At 34.6% G+C, this 20,800-nt stretch overlaps 2 protein-coding genes across 3 annotated transcripts; one reads left to right on the plus strand and one right to left on the minus strand.

Annotated features, from left to right (window-relative positions):
* Positions 1-107: 107 nt before the first annotated feature.
* LOC144435861 (uncharacterized) lies at positions 108-2,043 on the minus strand. The gene is made up of 2 exons (XM_078124499.1): positions 1,765-2,043; positions 108-1,374 (listed from the first exon to the last, which is right to left on the minus strand). Exons 1-2 carry the CDS (start codon positions 2,032-2,034, stop codon positions 1,171-1,173), a joined length of 474 nt encoding a protein of 157 aa, XP_077980625.1. The 5' UTR covers positions 2,035-2,043; the 3' UTR covers positions 108-1,170.
* A 295-nt stretch (positions 2,044-2,338) lies between these two features.
* Positions 2,339-20,324, plus strand: LOC144435026 (uncharacterized). Of its 2 annotated transcripts, none has more exons than XM_078123562.1 (16): positions 2,339-2,435; positions 5,109-5,406; positions 5,904-6,146; positions 6,491-6,601; positions 7,446-7,548; positions 8,170-8,237; positions 8,615-8,685; positions 9,441-9,523; positions 9,724-9,801; positions 10,916-11,009; positions 11,819-12,043; positions 13,109-15,014; positions 15,648-15,803; positions 16,362-16,471; positions 18,727-18,825; positions 19,441-20,324. In XM_078123562.1, exons 2-16 carry the CDS (start codon positions 5,127-5,129, stop codon positions 19,516-19,518), a joined length of 3,705 nt encoding a protein of 1,234 aa, XP_077979688.1. In that variant the 5' UTR covers positions 2,339-2,435; positions 5,109-5,126; the 3' UTR covers positions 19,519-20,324. The 2 variants fall into 2 exon arrangements, with proteins under 2 accessions (XP_077979688.1, XP_077979689.1); XM_078123563.1 differs by having other exon boundaries at positions 19,625-20,324.
* Positions 20,325-20,800: the final 476 nt, after the last annotated feature.

Raw genomic sequence — 20,800 nt, forward strand, 5'->3', positions numbered from 1 at the left:
AAAGACATTGAAAAGTAAACAAATTCATTAGTCTTTTACCATAACTTTAATAATATTGTTAGACATTTATTTGTAGTTCATTATCATTCAACTACACAGATCCTCATTTAATATGCTGCATCAGTAAACAATTCACAAGTTGTTGCATTTTACCCTGTAGTCCATACTAACTTTAAATTACAGTCCACAGCAAGACATCTCGTATTACCCTGTAATTCACACATGCTTTAAAATACAGTCCACAACAAGACATCTCTTATTACCCTGTAGTCCATACTAACTTTAAAATACAGTCCACAACAAGACATCTCATATTACCCTGTAGTCCATACTAACTTTAAATTACAGTCCACAACAAGACATCTCTTATTACCCTGTAGTCCATACTAACTTTAAAATATCGTCCACAACATGTCATTTCATATTACCCTGTAGTCCATACTAACTTTAAAATACAGTCCACAGCATGTCATTTCATATTACCCTGCATTCCATACTAACTTTAAAATACAGTCCACAACAAAACATCTCTTATTACCCTGTAGTCCATACTAACTTTAAAATACAGTCCACAACAAGACATCTCTTATTACCCTGTAGTCCATACAAACTTTAAAATACAGTCCACAGCATGTCATTTCATATTACCCTGCATTCCATACTAACTTTAAATTACAGTCCACAACAAGACATCTCTTATTACCCTGTAGTCCATACTAACTTTAAAATACAGTCCACAACAAGACATCTCTTATTACCCACTAAAGTCCATACTAACTTTAAAATACAGTCCACAGCAAGACATCTCATAGTTCATATTACCCTGTAGTTCACACAAGCTTTAAAATACAGTCCAAAGTGTGTCATTTCAAAATACCCTGTAGTCCATATGGCTTTAAAATACAAGTACACAGCATGTCATTTCATTTTATAGTGTAGTTTATACAAGCATTAAAATCAACTCCAAAGAAAGGCATTTCATATGAAAACACTTTGTAGCCCATACTGGCTTTAGAATTCAGTTCACAACAAGTTGTTTCTTGCATACTACACTGCAGTCCCATATTGGCACAGTTTGATATAAAGTCAACATTAAACAATTTCATACTGCATTGTACTGTAGTAGGGTACAGTTCTTAGCAGTATAGATGTGTAATTTTCTATGCTGGTTTAATGATCCACTAAATATTCCCTAATGGCATTCTGATGTGCTTTCAATTCTTGCATTTTTAAACCTATGGTTCTGCAAACATTTGTCTTTTGAGCTTCTGTCAACTGAGACAATAGCTTTTCATATGCCTCAAGTGTCTCTGTCACAGCTTCTTCTGCTTCCTCTATGTCAGCACTAAAGTAAACTGTATCTTTAACTTCTTCCTGAAATGAAAATCAAAACTGAAAAACATATACTCATCAACGCTATTTGAATTTAAGATGAAACAAATCAAAATATAAAAAAAAAACGATTTAGGACTAAATATCAGTTATTACAAATCGATTACAGATAAATGTATCATTGGGACAATGACACAGGGGCTGATTTGGCCTGCGGTAAGAAACAGACCTACGGTCACGTGATGTTGAACATTCGTTTCATTGTTTTTATCCTTCCATGCATTGACCTCCAACATGTCCAAAGTACATCAATAATATACAAGTTTTCATATCTCTAAAATAATAACCATGGAATTCAACCATATCAACCCCTGCGACACAGCTGTCAGTGAAAGGTAAATTTAACTGAAAATCTAACTTTTAGAAACTTACTGCATCTACCAGTAACTCCCTGGCCTCAAGAAATGAATCTGTCAGAATGTTGATTTGTTTACGTAATTCGTGTTCGTCCAAAACAGGCTGGTCGGATGACAACTGTCGTACTGTAACGTTGTAAATACAAGAAGGCCTCTTGGTCAACAAACGATTTGGACAATTATTTGCTGTGACATGGTGCGATCCTCTTTTCCAAGCAAAATTACAAAGACTTGACGCTTTGTGGAAACGAAAAGAGAAGACACCGATTGCCGCAAGTTTCCTCATGGGCGCAGACATCTTGAATGTAGCAAAGACTGATGGGATGCATGTGCTGTCGGCTTTATCCTCGTTCAGTATGTGATAAAATATACGCTTAATTATTAGTTTACTTTCTTCAATAATACCTTGTGAAAAAAATCACTGCTATATTTATAAATATTAATGAAACACTTAATAAAATTCATGGATGAAATATCATCAAATATAATTTGTAAAATATGAATACTCAACAAAATTGAACGCAATGGGATAGAGGTCACGCACAACCCGGATGGTACTTAGCCGAAGCCATTTATAACAATGTCGATCCTATGGAATTCGACTATGGGGCAACGGTGAGGAGTTGCATTGATGTTATCATATTGATGCTATCCCAAGATATTGTGAACTGTGGTGGAATTCAATAGGTAATTAACACGTCAACTTTGTTTTAATTATTGCCGGTATTCGGCGGACATAACTCGTAATTGCCCAAGTCTTTTCTCTGTCCGAAGATATGATATTATGGCAAGATGTATACATGCACAGTGACATGAAACGTTTGAATTGTGCCGCGCGGCGTGGTGTGTTCTTGGTATGGCGGTACTCCCACATATGTATTGTTCATGCATACTCAAGTAAGATATTTTGCTACCAGTTTGGACTGAAATAATATGCTAAATATCTTGCATAGACTGATGTAGTCTTCTAGACATTGTAACCTATCTACTTCCATGCTATTAAAAGCGCTGTGTTCTTATCACGTGGTATCCACATCCCAGTTCTATCTAAGAAACTGAATTAGTACAGCGCCCCATTTATTATGGTCATATTTTAAATTCATTGTGAAGTCATTTTATACATTACCTGGAGGTTTTCAAACTGATCAGTAAAACATTTATTATACTATACTGGATTTGGGATTGAGAGAAGGAGTAGGGAACAATTATGGAAATGGAATACATCTGCTTATCACTTGCAATAGTTGGGACCACCTTTGCTGGCACATATGTATTATATTATGAATTATGTATGTAATATGTACACTTGCCCAGGACACTTGCATACAAATAGGTGAACATAGTTTATAAGTAGATGTTGGAAATATTATAGCCAGTCAATTGTAAATGACATCAATTTTGATGTTCTAGTAATCTCCCATTCCCACCTCTGAAAAACAATTCAAAGTTACATATCATGAAAAGTAAACATGCCAAAAAGAGAATAAACCACAAACTGGTATCTAGTGTTGTAATCTTAGTAGGGTATTTATATTTGACATTAAAACACTGCAAGAAGACTGTAAAGGAATGCTACATGTATATTTGGTCCCATCCATCCCCTGCTGTATATCTGACACAGTGACATGGGTAAATGCAACCAAGCCTAGCAAAATATGCATATACTATTTAATGCACATATAACCTGTCTTGACCAGAATTTGTATTTTATGCGAGTGAAGAGGTCAGAAATAGTTCTTGAAGATGAAACTAATTTTTTGTTATTTTGTCCAGGATATCAAACTCTTCAAATGTCTTTACTACCAAATAATTTTTATGGCATATCCTACATGTAGTCAAGCAAACATAATAATCTTGCTTTCATCAAGAAACCTATGTCATATCACAATTTGCTCCATATGTAAGGCTTTCACACATACAGAGAGATAGCTTTGTAAAAAATAATGGTAGTGGTCCTATTCTTTTTGAATTATATATACATGTGTATATATAAATGACACGCAAGTCATTTTATTTTACATCCATATCATATATAACTGAATACAGCCGTAATATTTGTGCGAAATTTTTATTTACTTCATAACTTTAAAAAATGTAATTCTGTAGACTCCATTGATTCAAGTATCAACTTTCACATTGTCAGGTACAAAAAACTTTGTCATTTTTTTCAATTCTTGCATATCATGATATCCAAGTGTGGTTGATTTCTATTAATGTTGCCCTGGTTGCAATGGGAATGTTTTTGTGAAGATGTTTTTTTAGATATAATAACTTAAGAATATCATACATCATGCATAGTATTGTATCATCTATGGGTAAACATATTTTTTGTAGCTGTTTATACAAATCAAATTGATTTTTAGGTCCACACCCAAAAGTCAGTGCTCTCAATGGCAATCCCAATTTCAACCTTTTTCAGTAGTGCTTGTGGATAATATCGACCACTGATTAATATGTACAATATCCAATTATTGGTATTTTAACAATTTTCAGTAAATGTATTGTATTGTGGTCATTCCAAAAATTGTACTATAGAAAGTTACAACTACTACAGTTTTAACATGGTAGCAGATTCAAAACCTAGCTTTCGCTCAAGATTTAGACTTGTCACTACACTACATACAGATAGTATTGAATAACAGATTGATAAATTAACAGATATAATGTCTTTTTATAAGTAATTGACTAATTTTAGTTATTTTATGAAAAAAATGGCCCAGTTGCAGCTAGTGCAGGTTTAATCCTCTTTCTCCCAAGTGATATTTATTTGTAAACAAGTAAATACTGTTTGGGAAAAACAGGGTTACATCATAAAAATATAACATAAATTGTCGTTAATAAGTGAAATTTTTGCAAGAGTAAATAGAAGAACATTTCTAACTAATATTTTGATTTGAATGGCTATATTTTTTAGTTCTGATGATTGATTTGTTTGTCAGCTGTAAACAAATCACATTCAATTCATGCTTCATATATCAACAGTTAGTCTTACTAGACAATGTAGCCATGCAGTGTCAGGGAACTGTACTGGTCATCTACAAACTGAAGTACATGTACATGTAGTTATTTCTTGTGGTCATAAAAACATGAAATGAATTACTTCCACTGTGTTTCAGTGGCAGTTACACAACTTTCATCTCAACAGGTGATAAACAACTGACATTTATGGATAGAAATTGTTCTAATGTATCAGTTCATTTGCATGATCATCCATAACGCACCAAAATATTGTTCCAAAAGATTCAATGAAAATAATTTAAATACTTAGCATTCTCTGAAAAATTCCTTTTCAGTTTTTATTTTCCTTTACATTACATGAACAGGTACATTAAACATTGTATATTTTCATTTTTCTTGTAGAATCTAAGGTTTTAAGAGATGACAATTGATCAGTCATTGAAGCGAGATTTAGTTCGCCAACACCAACCAAAAAAACAGCAGAAAGGTGTCGGTGAAGAAAAGTCCAAGTCAGATTTAGATCAACAGATTATATCATCATCCAAGCAAGTACTTCTTCACAAGATTGACTTCAAACCTGCTGAAAAATCCTTCTCATTCAAACTAGAAAACTTGCGTACTAAGTATGTACCATTGAATCCAGTAGGTAAAGGACATGATGTGCTGAAACAAACTAAAACAGGAGATCGACAATACCAAGGTGAGTGTATTTACTTCTATGAGTGTACCTGGTAGTCAGTTGTGAGTGTGGTATAAGTGTCTATTGATGTATCAATTTTGTGTTCGGTGTCATTATTTATGTGTTTGACACATTGAACAATACAATTTACTGCAATATGGTAAGATTTTTGGTGCCAGTCCAAAATAATGTGAAATGCCCATGTATTCTCATTAATTCATGCGCTCTGTTGTACATGCTCACACACACACACACACACACACACACACACACACACACACACACACACACACACACACACACACACACACACACACACTCACACACACACACACTCACACACACACACTCACACACACACACACAAAATGTTATACTGTTACACGCACACACAGTAAGTCAGTCCGTCCATATACATTGTAACACAGATTTATAGTGTTATACAATGGTGTACACAGAGCCCATGTAACATGTAATGTAATCAGGGAGTGAATATTCTACCTATGTGATGTTTTCAGACACAATGATGAGCCAACATCCAAGTGGTGATATTACTACAGGCCACAACGATGGTATTCCCATGCCCAAAGTTGTACTTTTTCCATTGGAAAAATTGCGATTAGACTGGCACAAAGTGACTCGTATTGGCAGTGGACTAATGAATCTCGGAAACACATGTTTTTTGAACTCGGCTCTACAGTGTCTTACCTATACACCACCATTAACTAACTATCTAATGAGTCAACAACACACGCAGTCATGTGAGTAATACCATATCTTTCAATTACTCGAATATCAAAATATGATTTTAAATGTGAAAAATACTACACAGGTTTCAGGATAACATTTATATTTTCTATATAAGTATTTAGACTTTTAGAGAAATGTTTGACTCCAACAGGCACTGCCTATTGAAGTGGTCCAATGTGTCCATGTGTGAGGTACCATATTGTATAAAACATGAATTTGTTACATTATGAATAGAAGTTACAAATTTGTTGAATAACCAATGCCAAGGATACAGTTCAGAAAGATTTATGCTAAATTTATATATAAGAACACTGTCAATCTTATTTCAATATTATTGTGACTGTTTTATTTACAGGTCGGGAACCAGGGTTTTGTATGATTTGTGAATTACAAAGACATGCTATTAGGACATTTAATCAGTCTGGCTCAGTTATAAGACCTATGGTTATCATACAGAAAATCAAAAGTAAGTAGTAAATGTAATGTTTTGATAGACAACAACATTACATGTATAACAAAACCCAACTTTGATTTAAAAATCACATTAAAAAAAACATGGATATTGTACAGTATCAGTGTTTTTGCAATGGTCCTGGAACACAAGTAACTGAGGCAGGAAATCAGGTACGACTTACATAGGTTTCCCAGTCTTATTGTACCTTAATCCTAATTTTCCCAACTTTTAATTTTTTGTGTACAAAGAAATAAACCCCTCTGGTGGAAAGAGGATTAATTTGATTAGGAAATCTGGTATCATGACTTTGGAACCTTTATCAACTTACCATATCCTCAAAACAAAAGTGTTGAGTATGGACAGACTAACAAGTATTGATGAAGTGTCATGTACATGGTATGCCAGGTTCACTTTTAAGATCACTACATAATGTGATTATATAGGATTATGTTTTTGCACAATCATCACTACATCAATTAGTTATTGGCAATAACTTCTGTAGAATGTTTGAAAAGTACATGTACAGAGTATGTATCAATGGAAAAATTAGGGAACTTGCAAACCCGCCATGCTGAATGTTGCATCATGGGAAATGTGACAATAAATACTAATCAATTAGTATTGTAAACAATGTTGTTACATTGTTTGTAACCACAAATGATCAATTCATAGTTACCCTGACCATTGTGGGAGGTTTATTTCATCAATCGCGTCAGATTAGGTATTACGATAACCACAGATAATCCCATAGTCCTTTGCATCTGAGCATGCTCAGTCTGGATTGCAAGTTCCCTATTAAAGACAAATGGTGACATCGTTGACTCAGTGACTCAGTCTTACTGATTTGTACTTACAGATATTGGTAAACAGTTTAGGTATGGTCACCAAGAAGATGCCCATGAGTTTCTACGTGGTGTGACTGAAGCCATGCAGAAATCTGCTTTGTCAGGATATGATAAGTATGTTGTTGTTATAGTCTTCATTCACACAATGTTAGTATAAGTTTGGATTAAGCACAGAAAATTAGAAGTACCTGCTGAATTAAAAATTGGGAAGTACATATTGCTAAGGAATAACTAGGTATTTGATAACTAGATATTTGGTACCCAGATCAAAATAACATCTGAAGTAGAACTTGTATATTAGCAATTCAAAACAAATATCATCTCTAGAGAGAGCCAATATAGATATAAATATGTTCTATAAATAATGGAAGACTTCCTGTGGGGGTACCTATCATGTGGGAACTTAAATGTTTGGAATATTGACATATCACAGGAACTGTGCATCTAGAGGAACTTTGCCGTATGTAATTATGGAAGGGGTGCCAAATCTTTTACAACAGTAAGACGGTACTATGCTAATTGCTATAGAACAATTTTTCAAGATAATCAAGATTTGCTCATTTAGTTGCATGTACAAAGTTTGACAACAATTCATTATTTTCAGACAATTTTGATCTCTTTCAAACCATGTACGTTCTTTGTTATTCAGCAATAAAAAAATTGAACGATTTTGTACAAGGCTTTGAGGTGAAGAGTATGTACTTACCTTTATAAATGATGTCTGGTTTGTTACAGGTTAGATAGGTATAGTAAAGAAACCACATTGGTACATCAGATTTTTGGAGGTTATTATCGTAGCCGAGGTGAGTACACATAAAACCCATCACAAACTAGATGCTTATACAGTATATGTTTGTATGTAGACTGGTGTATGTCCTTAACCATATGATAAAACAAGCAGTACAGATACACAGTGCCCATACTGTTTGAGAAAAAACTGTCCTTTGAACTGTGTAATTGCAACAAGTTAGGGTCAGTAGTGCTATGAACATTATAAGGGACTTCAAAAGCTTTTAAGAATATACATTATCAAAAATTCCCAACCAGTGATACCGGTAATCATGCCGATTGCAATTACTAGTTTACAAGAACACCATAGAATGAAATATTGTTGCTAACTTATCACAATAATCTGCATTATAAGTCATTATAAATGTTCTTTTATCTTTATGATTAATAGTGCAATGTCTAAAGTGTCAAGAGAAATCTGATACCCATGATCCTTTCCTAGACATCAGTTTGGATATCAAGGTATGTAGATAGTAACTTTTACTTTAGTTGTGACATCATTACGCTTTCTTCCCTGTTTTGCCATAGTTACCATGGCAAGCAAGTTAAGTAAAATTAAATCAAATTATTTCTGTGTGAATTAATGCTAATAAAACTGATCACACTTGATGTATGGCCATGATTGTCTTGCAACAAAGAACTTGTTTGATTTGGATACTGCAAGTTTTAAGTCAATGAACCTCATCAAGTTTTAAGTCAATGAACCTAAAGTGGATACTGCAGACCTCATCAAGTTTTAAGTCAATGAACCTCATCAAGTTTTAAGTCAATGAACCTAAAGTGGATACTGCAGACCTCATCAAGTTTTAAGTCAATGAACCTAAAGTGGATGCTGCAGACCTTCTCAAGTTTTAAGTCAATGAACCTCATCAAGTTTTAAGTCAATGAACCTAAAGTGGATACTGCAGACCTCATCAAGTTTTAAGTCAATGAACCTAAAGTGGATGCTGCAGACCTCATCAAGTTTTAAGTCAATGAACCTCATCAAGTTTTAAGTCAATGAACCTAAAGTGGATACTGCAGACCTCATCAAGTTTTAAGTCAATGTACCTCATCAAGTTTTCACCTCAATTCCATAACCATTATGATATCCTTATATCGCTACTTACAGCACATGTGATCTTTCTTATAAATTTCATTGATATTTAATTGTTGTTGATGTCTCAGGAACTGAATATTCCAAAATTATACTTAAATCTCAATATCTCTACTTACAGCATGTGTCATCTGTTGTAAGAGCTTTAGAGAGAATGATCAAACCAGAAACATTGGAGAATGACAATATGTACTTGTGTAAAAGGTAAGCAGAAAAAAAATAATATTATGTATTGACAGAGACAGCGTGATAAATTGAAAGTAGCACACCTTTAACCTCTTTCACTTAAATGCAGATATTTACATAAAACTTGATTGAACTATTCCTCTGTAATGTTTGTCTTTGATAGCATTAAGTACAACTTTATTCAAACGATAATAAATGTGTCTGTTGGTTGAATACAGATGTAAAGTAAAGGTCCCAGCTCTGAAGAGGTTTACTGTACACAGACCACCAAACATTCTTACTTTGTCATTGAAGAGGTAAGTACAGAGAGAATGACATAGCGTTTTATAGTAAACATCAAAATAACAACATTCAAGTTATATTAGTGTTTAGAGTAAACAAGAAGTACTAGTAAAGTTCAGGGAAGTGGTTGTGACATTAGAAACATGTGTATGAATCCTATGCAAAAGGAACAAATTTGAAACTATGATGCCTTATGCGTAATGTCATGTTTAGTCATGAGTTATGTGAAACACTTGGACTGGAAAGTTGTGTGACTCAACACTTTATTTTTACAAATCACAAATGTTTGATCAAATACATCCCTAACACATAATGATACATGTACATGTAATTATGTAAAACATAAAGACACCCAGTTAAATGAAACATTACCAGTAATAATGGGTTGTAGGAGACCTTCAAAGTAATCTTGCATTAGATTTGTTTCTGGAAGGTGAAATTTTCATAATATACTGCAAAATAATGACTACATGGTAAGAATGATGTGGTACTGCTTATTCAGAAAGTGATTGGCCAACCTTCATTTATTGCATTTATTATACACATAGTAACCATAGACTGCCTGGATGCACTTGCATCATGTAGAGAAAATTTGTTGTATTTGACATATACCATGTACAAGTCTGACAGATCTGACAGTAGCCCCATCTACACGTAGGTCGCCCTACCTGAGGCAGTCCCAAGTCCTACCTGAGGTAGGATAGATTTGTGTCTACACTTAGGAAGGTTACAACGGAGATGTCGTGCCTTCCCTCCTGACAGTACATAGGATGAAGTCAGGAGGGTTTCAGGAAACCTCTCAAAGGTGTCCTAAGTCAGGACGGTTTCAGGACAGGTTTAGGAGGCGTTTGTGTCTACACGGGCTTCAAACTATCCTGAATCCTACCTCAGGTAGGATTTTTAGTGCCATGTAGACGGGGCTAGTGTATTCAGTTGTATTATACAGACAACATTTATATGACGCAGTGTAAACCTTTAGTTAGGTGAAAGACAAGGACTAATTTGTATAGTACAACATGACATTGATTTTATACCAAAAGCTTATAACCATGTAATAAATAAAGTCTGGCTTTGGTTGATATATTAAAGACTAAGTGTGTATAACATCTGAACTTGTTGATATTGTAGGTTTGATTTTAATCGGTACATTGGGTCCAAGATTACCAAAGATGTAAGGTACCCTGAATTCCTGGATCTAAGACCATATATGAGTCAGAAATCTGTAAGTTCTTTTACGCTTAACTCCTATAGACAATAAGCCCAAATCCATAGAGAAAACTGTACATTGCATGGTGTCTAATGTGTGTATACATGTCTGTATGTCTGTTATCAATATCTCAAACTTGAAAAAAGTCGCATTTGGTTCACCTAGTACATACACACACACACACACACACACACACACACACACACACACACACACACACACACACACACATATACATACATACATACATACATACATACATACATACATACATACATACATACATACATACATACATACATACATACATACATACATACATACATACATACATACATACATACATACATACATACATACATACATACATACATACATACATACATACATACATACATACATACATACATACATACATACATACATACATACATACATACATACATACATACATACATACATACATACATACATACATACATACATACATACATACATACATACATACATACATCCATCTGTACCTACATGTATATGTGGAGTTTTCTGACATTTGAAGTCTTGTAACATGCTAGCTTTGTGCGGGTGACTATACCACATATTTCAGTGGAATGATAAGTATATTTCGTCATGAAATATTTTGACTTTGGCTTTCAAGGTCAGGTGTCAAAATTAAGTCACTTTGTGCATATTATAGAATTGTATAATATAGAATCATTGTTTCAAATCCCACTTCTGTTTTGTTTATCTCCACCTTGAAATCCCTAAATGTACCAAGACTGGGCAGCTTTGGCTTCACAGTGATTGTATTTTGTTTTTATCAGGGACCTGCCATTATGTATAGACTGTATGCTGTACTTGTACACCATGGTTATTCCTGTAACTCTGGACATTACTATTGCTATGTGAGAGCACCCAATGACTCCTGGTATTGTATGAATGATTCCAACGTATCACAGTCCAGTTTAAAGACCATACTTGACCAAGAAGCATACATCTTATTTTATATCCGTAAACCCAGCACCAAGTCACAGCAGTCCTATGAAAAGGTAGGATCAAACTCTACTTCATTATAACCCTTGATATTTGAAATTTCTACTACATCTAGTGCTGTGTTTGGGTGGAATGGACTATTTAGTAAAACACCATTTCCTGGATTGAATTTCTTTGTTGTGTATGGGAGGTGCAATCTGAAAGATTGTACATGAAAATGACATTACTTCTTATTTGTAAGAAATGAATCCATGTGTTGCTAACTTTGTTGTTGTTGTTCATGTCAGTCTCAGCAAAGTAGATAGTCACCTTCCCATAGTAGTATTTGCTTGATTACTATTGTATGTATCACAGCAGGGGGAGGGGGGAGGGGAAAGTGTTCTGCACTCTCAGATATTATTATTATTATTATAACTTTATTGCAGGATACACTCCCATATACTATAAAAAAACACAACATTTACATAGTACACAAGACAAACGTTAAAAAGAGCACTCTAAAATAGACAGACAGAAAAGATATTTTAAAAATACATTAAATTCATATATCTTGAAGTTATCTTCGAGCGTAAAAAACAGTCGGAGGAGAATACCGCCGAAATTAATAAGTTCGAGCTACTCTTCACCCTGTCAAAAAATCTGAAGAGTAATTTTCTTCTAAGAGCTTCAAAAGTTGGAACAGTATTTGACACAATCATAGCACTTGCACTGCAGTCACGTGCATAGCCCATAATGATTCGAAAGGCATTGTTATAAGCAACTCTGAGATCGTTTAAACTTTTGTTACTGTACAAAGACCATAATTGTGAACAATACATATTTGTACAGAAACTTCTGAACAAATAAAGTTTGACATGAGTCGAACAGAGTGGAAACTTTCGAAGAAGCGTATTGGCGTAAGCGTATATGACAAAATTATACACAACCTGTGTTTATGATCTCATATACTACAAAATCAGATACAAAATTATATACAAAATGGTACTGTGTTCATAATGGATAGGACAAAATCAGATAAAAATAATGTATATAGTTATGAAGAAACTTATAACACACAATTTGATTTATCAAAGACTTCCATGGCTAAAAATGTAATGACATGTTGTTTGATTTGATTGCAGACTTCCATGACCAATAACAGTACTTTCTCACCATCACTAACATTTACAAATAGAGTGTCGTCATCATCTACCATCACTAGTGGTCATGTCAGTAATCCTGTAAACGGACCAATTGGTAAACCTATTGTACGTCCTATACCAAAGATGTCAACTCCAACCCAACCCAAGTCATCTAAACTAGGAATCAGTACCTCATCGCAGTATAAAGTAACAAACAAACCCACCACTATTCCTGAACCTAGCAAGAGAGAAAAGGTTCACTTTAATATTGGAATCAAACCTAAAACTACACAGCAGCAGCATGAGCCACAAGGAGCTGCAGGTAACAGTGCAGACTCTAAACATACTGTAAAAACTGAGGTAGCCACTCCTGCAGTTACAGCAAAGATGAGTGAAGAGGGACGAAAAAAGAATGATAAAGATGCCGCTCTTGTACCATATGCTGGTGATTCTGACGATAGTTGTGAAGATTATGATGAAACTGTGGCTAGATTGTGTGCTATACCATTACAAGATGATAAAAACACTAGTAGTAATAAGATTATTGCTGCTACATCGTCATCGTTGTCAAGTGATGTAAAGAAAAAAGAGAGCATTGTAAGTGATAATGGAAGAGATAAAGTCAAAAGAGAATCAAAGGAACATCAAAATCAAAAACCAGAGTTGTCACTGATTGTCAAGGAAACACAGAAAAGTAGCCAAGACAGTGATGTAGTCAAACAGAAAGATGCAGTTGAAGTTTCACTGAGGGAACAAGAAGGGAAAGAGGACAAGGATAAGGGCAAGGACAAAGACAAGGACAAGGACAAGGACAAGGACAAAGATAAAAACAAGGAGAAGAGTAAAGAGGAATATATGAAACCACCAGAGCAACCCACTCCTGTTAAGATTCCACCTAGCATGATCTCTCCAAACTTGAACCGGACACCAAGTGGTGCAAGTCAAAATTCACCATTGAAACTGACATTGAGTAAAGTGAACACTTTTAAAGTTAATGCTACATCCACATCATGGAAAGTAAATGATTCAGAATCACAAATATCGCCCTCATTAGCTTCAGATAGTAGTAATCATAGTGTTACTTCAACAGGTGGAGAATGGACAGTTGTTGACAAGAAAGATGCCCTATCTACTCCCAAAATACGAGAGTTTTCACATCCAGGATGGGTTGTTCGGACCCCTGAAGAATTTGCAGAGTATACAAAACAGAAAGAAGAGGAAAAAGCAAAACTTGTGAAAGATAAAGAACATAACCAGGATGGCAGTGAAGATGTGGAGAAGAATAAGATGCAAGGCATTGCAAGACTTCAGTCATCACCGCCATCCATTAGGAAATTTGACAGACAGCATAGTTATCCACAGAGTGCAAAACATACACCTAGACATTTATTTAGCAATGGCAATATTGACAGGAAAAGGCGCAATTCATTGTCAGATACCTCTAATTTAGACTCTGATGAAAGGACAAAGTTGCCATGGCAACATGATAATTTACAGGCTGAGAAAAGAAAATTCAAAGAGGAGGATGTTGATGAGACGTTGAAAAAACAAAAGTTAGAGTCAAATGAAGAGGAGTTTCAAACTGAATCTGACAAGGTGCCATTGTTAAATGGTGATGACGATTCACCTCACAAAAAACACAAGAAACATAAGAAACACAAGCATAAAAAGAAGAAGAAGAAAAGAAGTAAAGATAGACACAAAGATGAAGACAGAGATGATAAACACACTGATGATAGTGAAGATGAGTCTCATAGGGAAGAAAGGAAAAGAAAAAAGAAACACAAACATAAAGAAGACAAGGTGGAAGAAGACAGAAAGTCATTACTTGGACAAGAACATCAACATGGTGATGATACCAATGGCAAAGTGAATGGTAACCATTCATTGTCTAAGAAAACTAAAGGTAACTTGAATGATACCCCGGTAATACTAGTAACTTGAACACACAAAAATAGGTGTACAGCATTAGTGCTGTAGTCGGCCAGAAATAAAGCGATAACAGTGTATTGTAGTTCACCCCTGACAGTGCTGATGAGAGACATCAATGATTATTTAAGATTGTTTCCAAGTACTCTTTTGACTCTAAAGGTATAAATTTTCTTTTGATACAATACTATGAACCCAGAGTACATGAACATTCACTCTCATAGAAATAAATTAACTACAGTGTTTTTATTAAGGTAGTAACTTGAGTAATTAAAATATATACCCCAGGTATTTTACCAAGGTTTCAAAAAATTACAGGTAGTAGGTATGGAAATGTATGGAATATTGCACTTCTCTGTTACAGAAGTTCTCAAATTGAGAGACAAAAACACTCAGTCTGACATTTTCAGATATTCTGTAAACCTGTTTTCATCTAACTAGCTAAACCTCTAATTCTGTAGTAATTCATAATTTCTCTGTCATAAATATAGTACAATATTGTATTGATAATGAATTTAAGAACATTTATATTTGTATTTGTTGTAGAGTATTAAGTAAGGTCTTCATTTTATATAAAATCAATGAAAGTGACATGTTTCCATCATTTCAGTACCAAGTCAGCAATGGGACCATCATATAAAAGACGGATATAAGAGATCACATGACCGTGAGACAAGTACTAGAAAATCTTGGGATGGTAGTAGATCATCTAATGTGGTAGATGAATTATTGAGTAGATCAAGTAGTAAAGGCTACGGTGCTCATGGCAAGTATCTTCTATATACATTTGTATGTTTGAAGTCATTTAGTCACTCATGTATATGTGCAGACAGTTGGTATAGAGTGTGTACTGCTACATGTATACAGGCAGTATGGAGTCACTGTTTGTGGCTACATGTACATGTGTGCAGTCAGTATGGAGTGAGTGTGTGTGTGTGTGTGTGTGTGTGTGTGTGTGTGTGTGTGTGTTTGTGTGATTACTGCTACATATGTACAGTTACTATGGAGTGTGTGTACTGTTTCATGCATGTGTGCAGTCAGTATAGAGTGAATGTACTGCTACATGTGTGCAGTCAGTATGGAGTGTGTGTACACAATCAGACAGTCAACGTGGAGTGTGTACGTGTGCAGCCAAGCAGTCAATATGGAGTATGTATGCAGCCAAGCATTTAATATGGCATGTGTGTACAATCAGGTGTATGTAGTCAGTATGAAGTGTGTGTGCAGCCAGGCAGTTAGTGTGGTGTGTGTGTGTGTGCAGCTATACACTATACAGTAAATATATCAATTTAGTTTGTAACTGATATTTTTGTTTCTTTTTCAGTTGAATCATGGGATGGTGGTAAATGTGTCATTGATGAAGACACTGAAAGAGATAGAGAAGATAGGAAGAGACTTATAGATGATTATGATGTAGACTATGACAGAGGAAAGGTATCAGATGTATAATATAAAGTGTTAGTGTTATAGACTTATAGATGATTATGATGTAGACTATGACAGAGGAAAGGTATCCGATGTATAATATAAAGTGTTAGTGTTATAGACTTATAGATGATTATGATGTAGACTATGACAGAGGAAAGGTATCCGATGTATAATATAAAGTGTTAGTGTTATAGACTTATAGATGATTATGATGTAGACTATGACAGAGGAAAGGTATCCGATGTATAATATAAAGTGTTAGTGTTATAGACTTATAGATGATTATGATGTAGACTATGACAGAGGAAAGGTATCCGATGTATAATATAAAGTGTTAGTGTTATAGACTTATAGATGATTATGATGTAGACTATGACAGAGGAAAGGTATCAGATGTATAATATAAAGTGTTAGTGTTATAGACTTATAGATGATTATGATGTAGACTATGACAGAGGAAAGGTATCAGGTGTATAATATAAAGTGTTAGTGTTATAGACTTATAGATTATTATGATGTAGACTATGACAAAGGAAAGGTATCAGATGTATAATATAAAGTGTTAGTGTTATAGACTTATAGATGATTATGATGTAGACTATGACAGAGGAAAGGTATCCGATGTATAATATAAAGTGTTAGTGTTATAGACTTATAGATGATTATGATGTAGACTATGACAGAGGAAAGGTATCCGATGTATAATATAAAGTGTTAGTGTTATAGACTTATAGATGATTATGATGTAGACTATGACAGAGGAAAGGTATCCGATGTATAATGTAAAGTGTTAGTGTTATAGACTTATAGATGATTATGATGTAGACTATGACAGGAAAGGTATCAGGTGTATAATATAAAGTGTTAGTGTTATAGACTTATAGATGATTATGATGTAGACTATGACAGAGGAAAGGTATCCGATGTATAATATAAAGTGTTAGTGTTATAGACTTATAGATGATTATGATGTAGACTATGACAGAGGAAAGGTATCCGATGTATAATGTAAAGTGTTAGTGTTATAGACTTATAGATGATTATGATGTAGACTATGACAGGAAAGGTATCAGGTGTATAATATAAAGTGTTAGTGTTATAGACTTATAGATGATTATGATGTAGACTATGACAGAGGAAAGGTATCAGATGTATAATATAAAGTGTTAGTGTTATAGACTTATAGATGATTATGATGTAGACTATGACAGAGGAAAGGTATCAGGTGTATAATATAAAGTGTTAGTGTTATAGACTTATAGATGATTATGATGTAGACTATGACAGAGGAAAGGTATCAGATGTATAATATAAAGTGTTAGTGTTATAGACTTATAGATGATTATGATGTAGACTATGACAGAGGAAAGGTATCCGATGTATAATATAAAGTGTTAGTGTTATAGACTTATAGATGATTATGATGTAGACTATGACAGAGGAAAGGTATCAGATGTATAATATAAAGTGTTAGTGTTATAGACTTATAGATGATTATGATGTAGACTATGACAGAGGAAAGGTATCAGATGTATAATATAAAGTGTTAGTGTTATAGACTTATAGATGATTATGATGTAGACTATGACAGAGGAAAGGTATCCGATGTATAATATAAAGTGTTAGTGTTATAGACTTATAGATGATTATGATGTAGACTATGACAGAGGAAAGGTATCAGATGTATAATATAAAGTGTTAGTGTTATAGACTTATAGATGATTATGATGTAGACTATGACAGAGGAAAGGTATCAGATGTATGTAGTTTAGTACCAAGTACATATGTACCATTGACTACTTGCACCAGTGCATGCATATACTTGTGGTATTTGCACCGCAGTGCAGTTTCATGCATACCTTCATGCAAATGATATGCAAATGAGGACATGATTGTTCTGTACGTGAAAGTGTGTGGTTATACAGTATTTTAATGGAAATTTGTAGTTTGAGATAAACAAATGTAATAATAACAGAACCCCATGCTGTGTGAGTGCCAGTGTGGGTACTCAGGGGTATTCACACTTGAACTTGCAGTGTTTTCTGCTGCACTTTCACCAGCATAGCTCATAAAAGTCCAACCATAGAGTAAACTGCAAGCACTCACACAAATACCCAGAGCACAACACACTAGCTTGCACTCGCACGTCATGGAGTTGTGTCATATTATAGACTCCTAGGTGATTGTTATGATAAAGTAATACATTAGATTACTATCACTTCATGAAATTAACTGCATTTGACTTCTTGTTTTGTTTGTAGGAAAGGAAAGTGAAAAGATATAGATCAGAAGATTTTAGATATAAGAGTAATCCATTCCAGCATGTACAGAATAGACGCAATAGTGGCTATAGTGATAAGGTAAACACTCTACATTCTCTAATGTGACTATAGTGATAAGGTAAACACTCTACATTCTCTAATGTGACTATAGTGATAAGGTAAACACTCTACATTCTCTAATGTGACTATAGTGATAAGGTAAACGCTGTCTACATTCTCTAATGTGACTATAGTGATAAGGTAAACACTCTACATTCTGTAATGTGACTATAGTGATAATGTAAACGCTGTCTACATTCTCTAATGTGTTATTTAAGCAATAAACCACCCCCTGCCATCAATATACTGGTATACTATAATACAACATAGGACATGTGCTTTCACAATTGCTACTTGAACAGAAGAGGAAAAGTTAATATTGCTGTCTTTATACCTGCAACATACTGTGTCATTTGTTTAGTTTCTTTGTTAGTTACAAGTTCCATTTCTGAATGTAGTTTGGTCTGTAGACTACAAGATATGTCGTGTTGCTCAACCCTCACTTTCCAAAGGAGTTTGCCAATATGGGCAACTGAATTCATGAGAATGCACCAACATAGCATACCTTACATATTATTTTGTGTTCAACTTGAGCTCTTTGTGATGTGACAGTTATAGCTTGACTTTCTTGTTCTCATTTTGTCTTATCAACAGGGGTTCAGATATCACAAGATGCCATCAAGAAGCCAAAGTTGGAATTCTAATTACAAACACTCTTATACTAAGTATTAATTGTTTAAATTATTCTTTGCATTGGAACATGTATGTATGGTGCTATATAGTATGTGATCAGGAGTTATATTACTTATAACTTTTATATTTATCTTTTCTTTTCAAGATACCATGGTAATGCCTCCATACTGTATATGGCTTGTATAACAGTAATGTATCCATAGCAACAAGGCACAAATTACACAAGGAGTTGACTTTGAAGTGATTATCATTTTGAAACCCTCAAACATTACATTATCTGTATCTAACTGAAATCAAAATGTTATTCACTTTTTATAAAACAAAAATTACTTAGAATATGGAAAAATGAACAGTTTTGTAAAAGAATGGACCAGGTGAAAATATGTAGAAATGCTGATATGACATTTCGTGGACTGGATTTAAGAATCACAAATGTCCCTCCATCTATTTCTGAATTAAGGCCCTCCATCAATAGCAGTTCAGATGATTTCAAAACATAATTTGGTGGGAGTTGTATTTGATAAGTTGACAGTTACCATATTTCTAGACTGCTCTTTTCGGAATCCTTAGTCCAAACATCCAACATTTGAAGGCCATACATGTAGTCAAAAGGTGTATCTATTGAAAACCCTAGTACATTTCTAGCTATTGAGAGCCCTGCTAAAGTTGTTCTAGCTATCTAGGACCCTAGTACAGTTTCAGCTATTGAGGGCCCTAGTACATTTCTAGCTATTGAGAGCCCTGCTAAAGTTGTTCTAGCTATCTAGGACCCTAGTACAGTTTCAGCTATTGAGGGCCCTAGTACAGTTTCAGCTATTGAGGGCCCTAGTACAGTTTCAGCTATCTAGGACCCTAGTACAGTTCTAGCTATCTAGGACCCTAGTACAGTTTCAGCTATCTAGGACCCTAGTACAGTTTTAGCTATTGAGGGTCCTAGTACAGTTTCAGCTATTGAGGGTCCTAGTACAGTTTCAGCTATTGAGGGTCCTAGTACAGTTTCAGCTATTGAGGGCCCTAGTACAGTTTCAGCTATTGAGGACCCTAGTACAGTTTCAGCTATGGAGAGCCCTAGTACAGTTTCAGCTATTGAGGGCCCTAGTACAGTTTCAGCTATTGAGGGTCCTAGTACAGTTTCAGCTATCTAGGACCCTAGTACAGTTTCAGCTATTGAGGGCCCTAGTACAGTTTTAGCTATTGAGAGCCCTAGTACAGTTTCAGCTATTGAGGGCCCTAGTGCAGTTTCAGCTATTGAGGGTCCTAGTACAGTTCTAGCTATTGAGAGCTCTAGTACAGTTCTAGCTATTGAGAGCCCTAGTACAGT

Source organism: Glandiceps talaboti, chromosome 5, assembly GCF_964340395.1.
Source record: "Glandiceps talaboti chromosome 5, keGlaTala1.1, whole genome shotgun sequence".
Lineage (NCBI taxonomy): Eukaryota > Metazoa > Hemichordata > Enteropneusta > Spengelidae > Glandiceps > Glandiceps talaboti.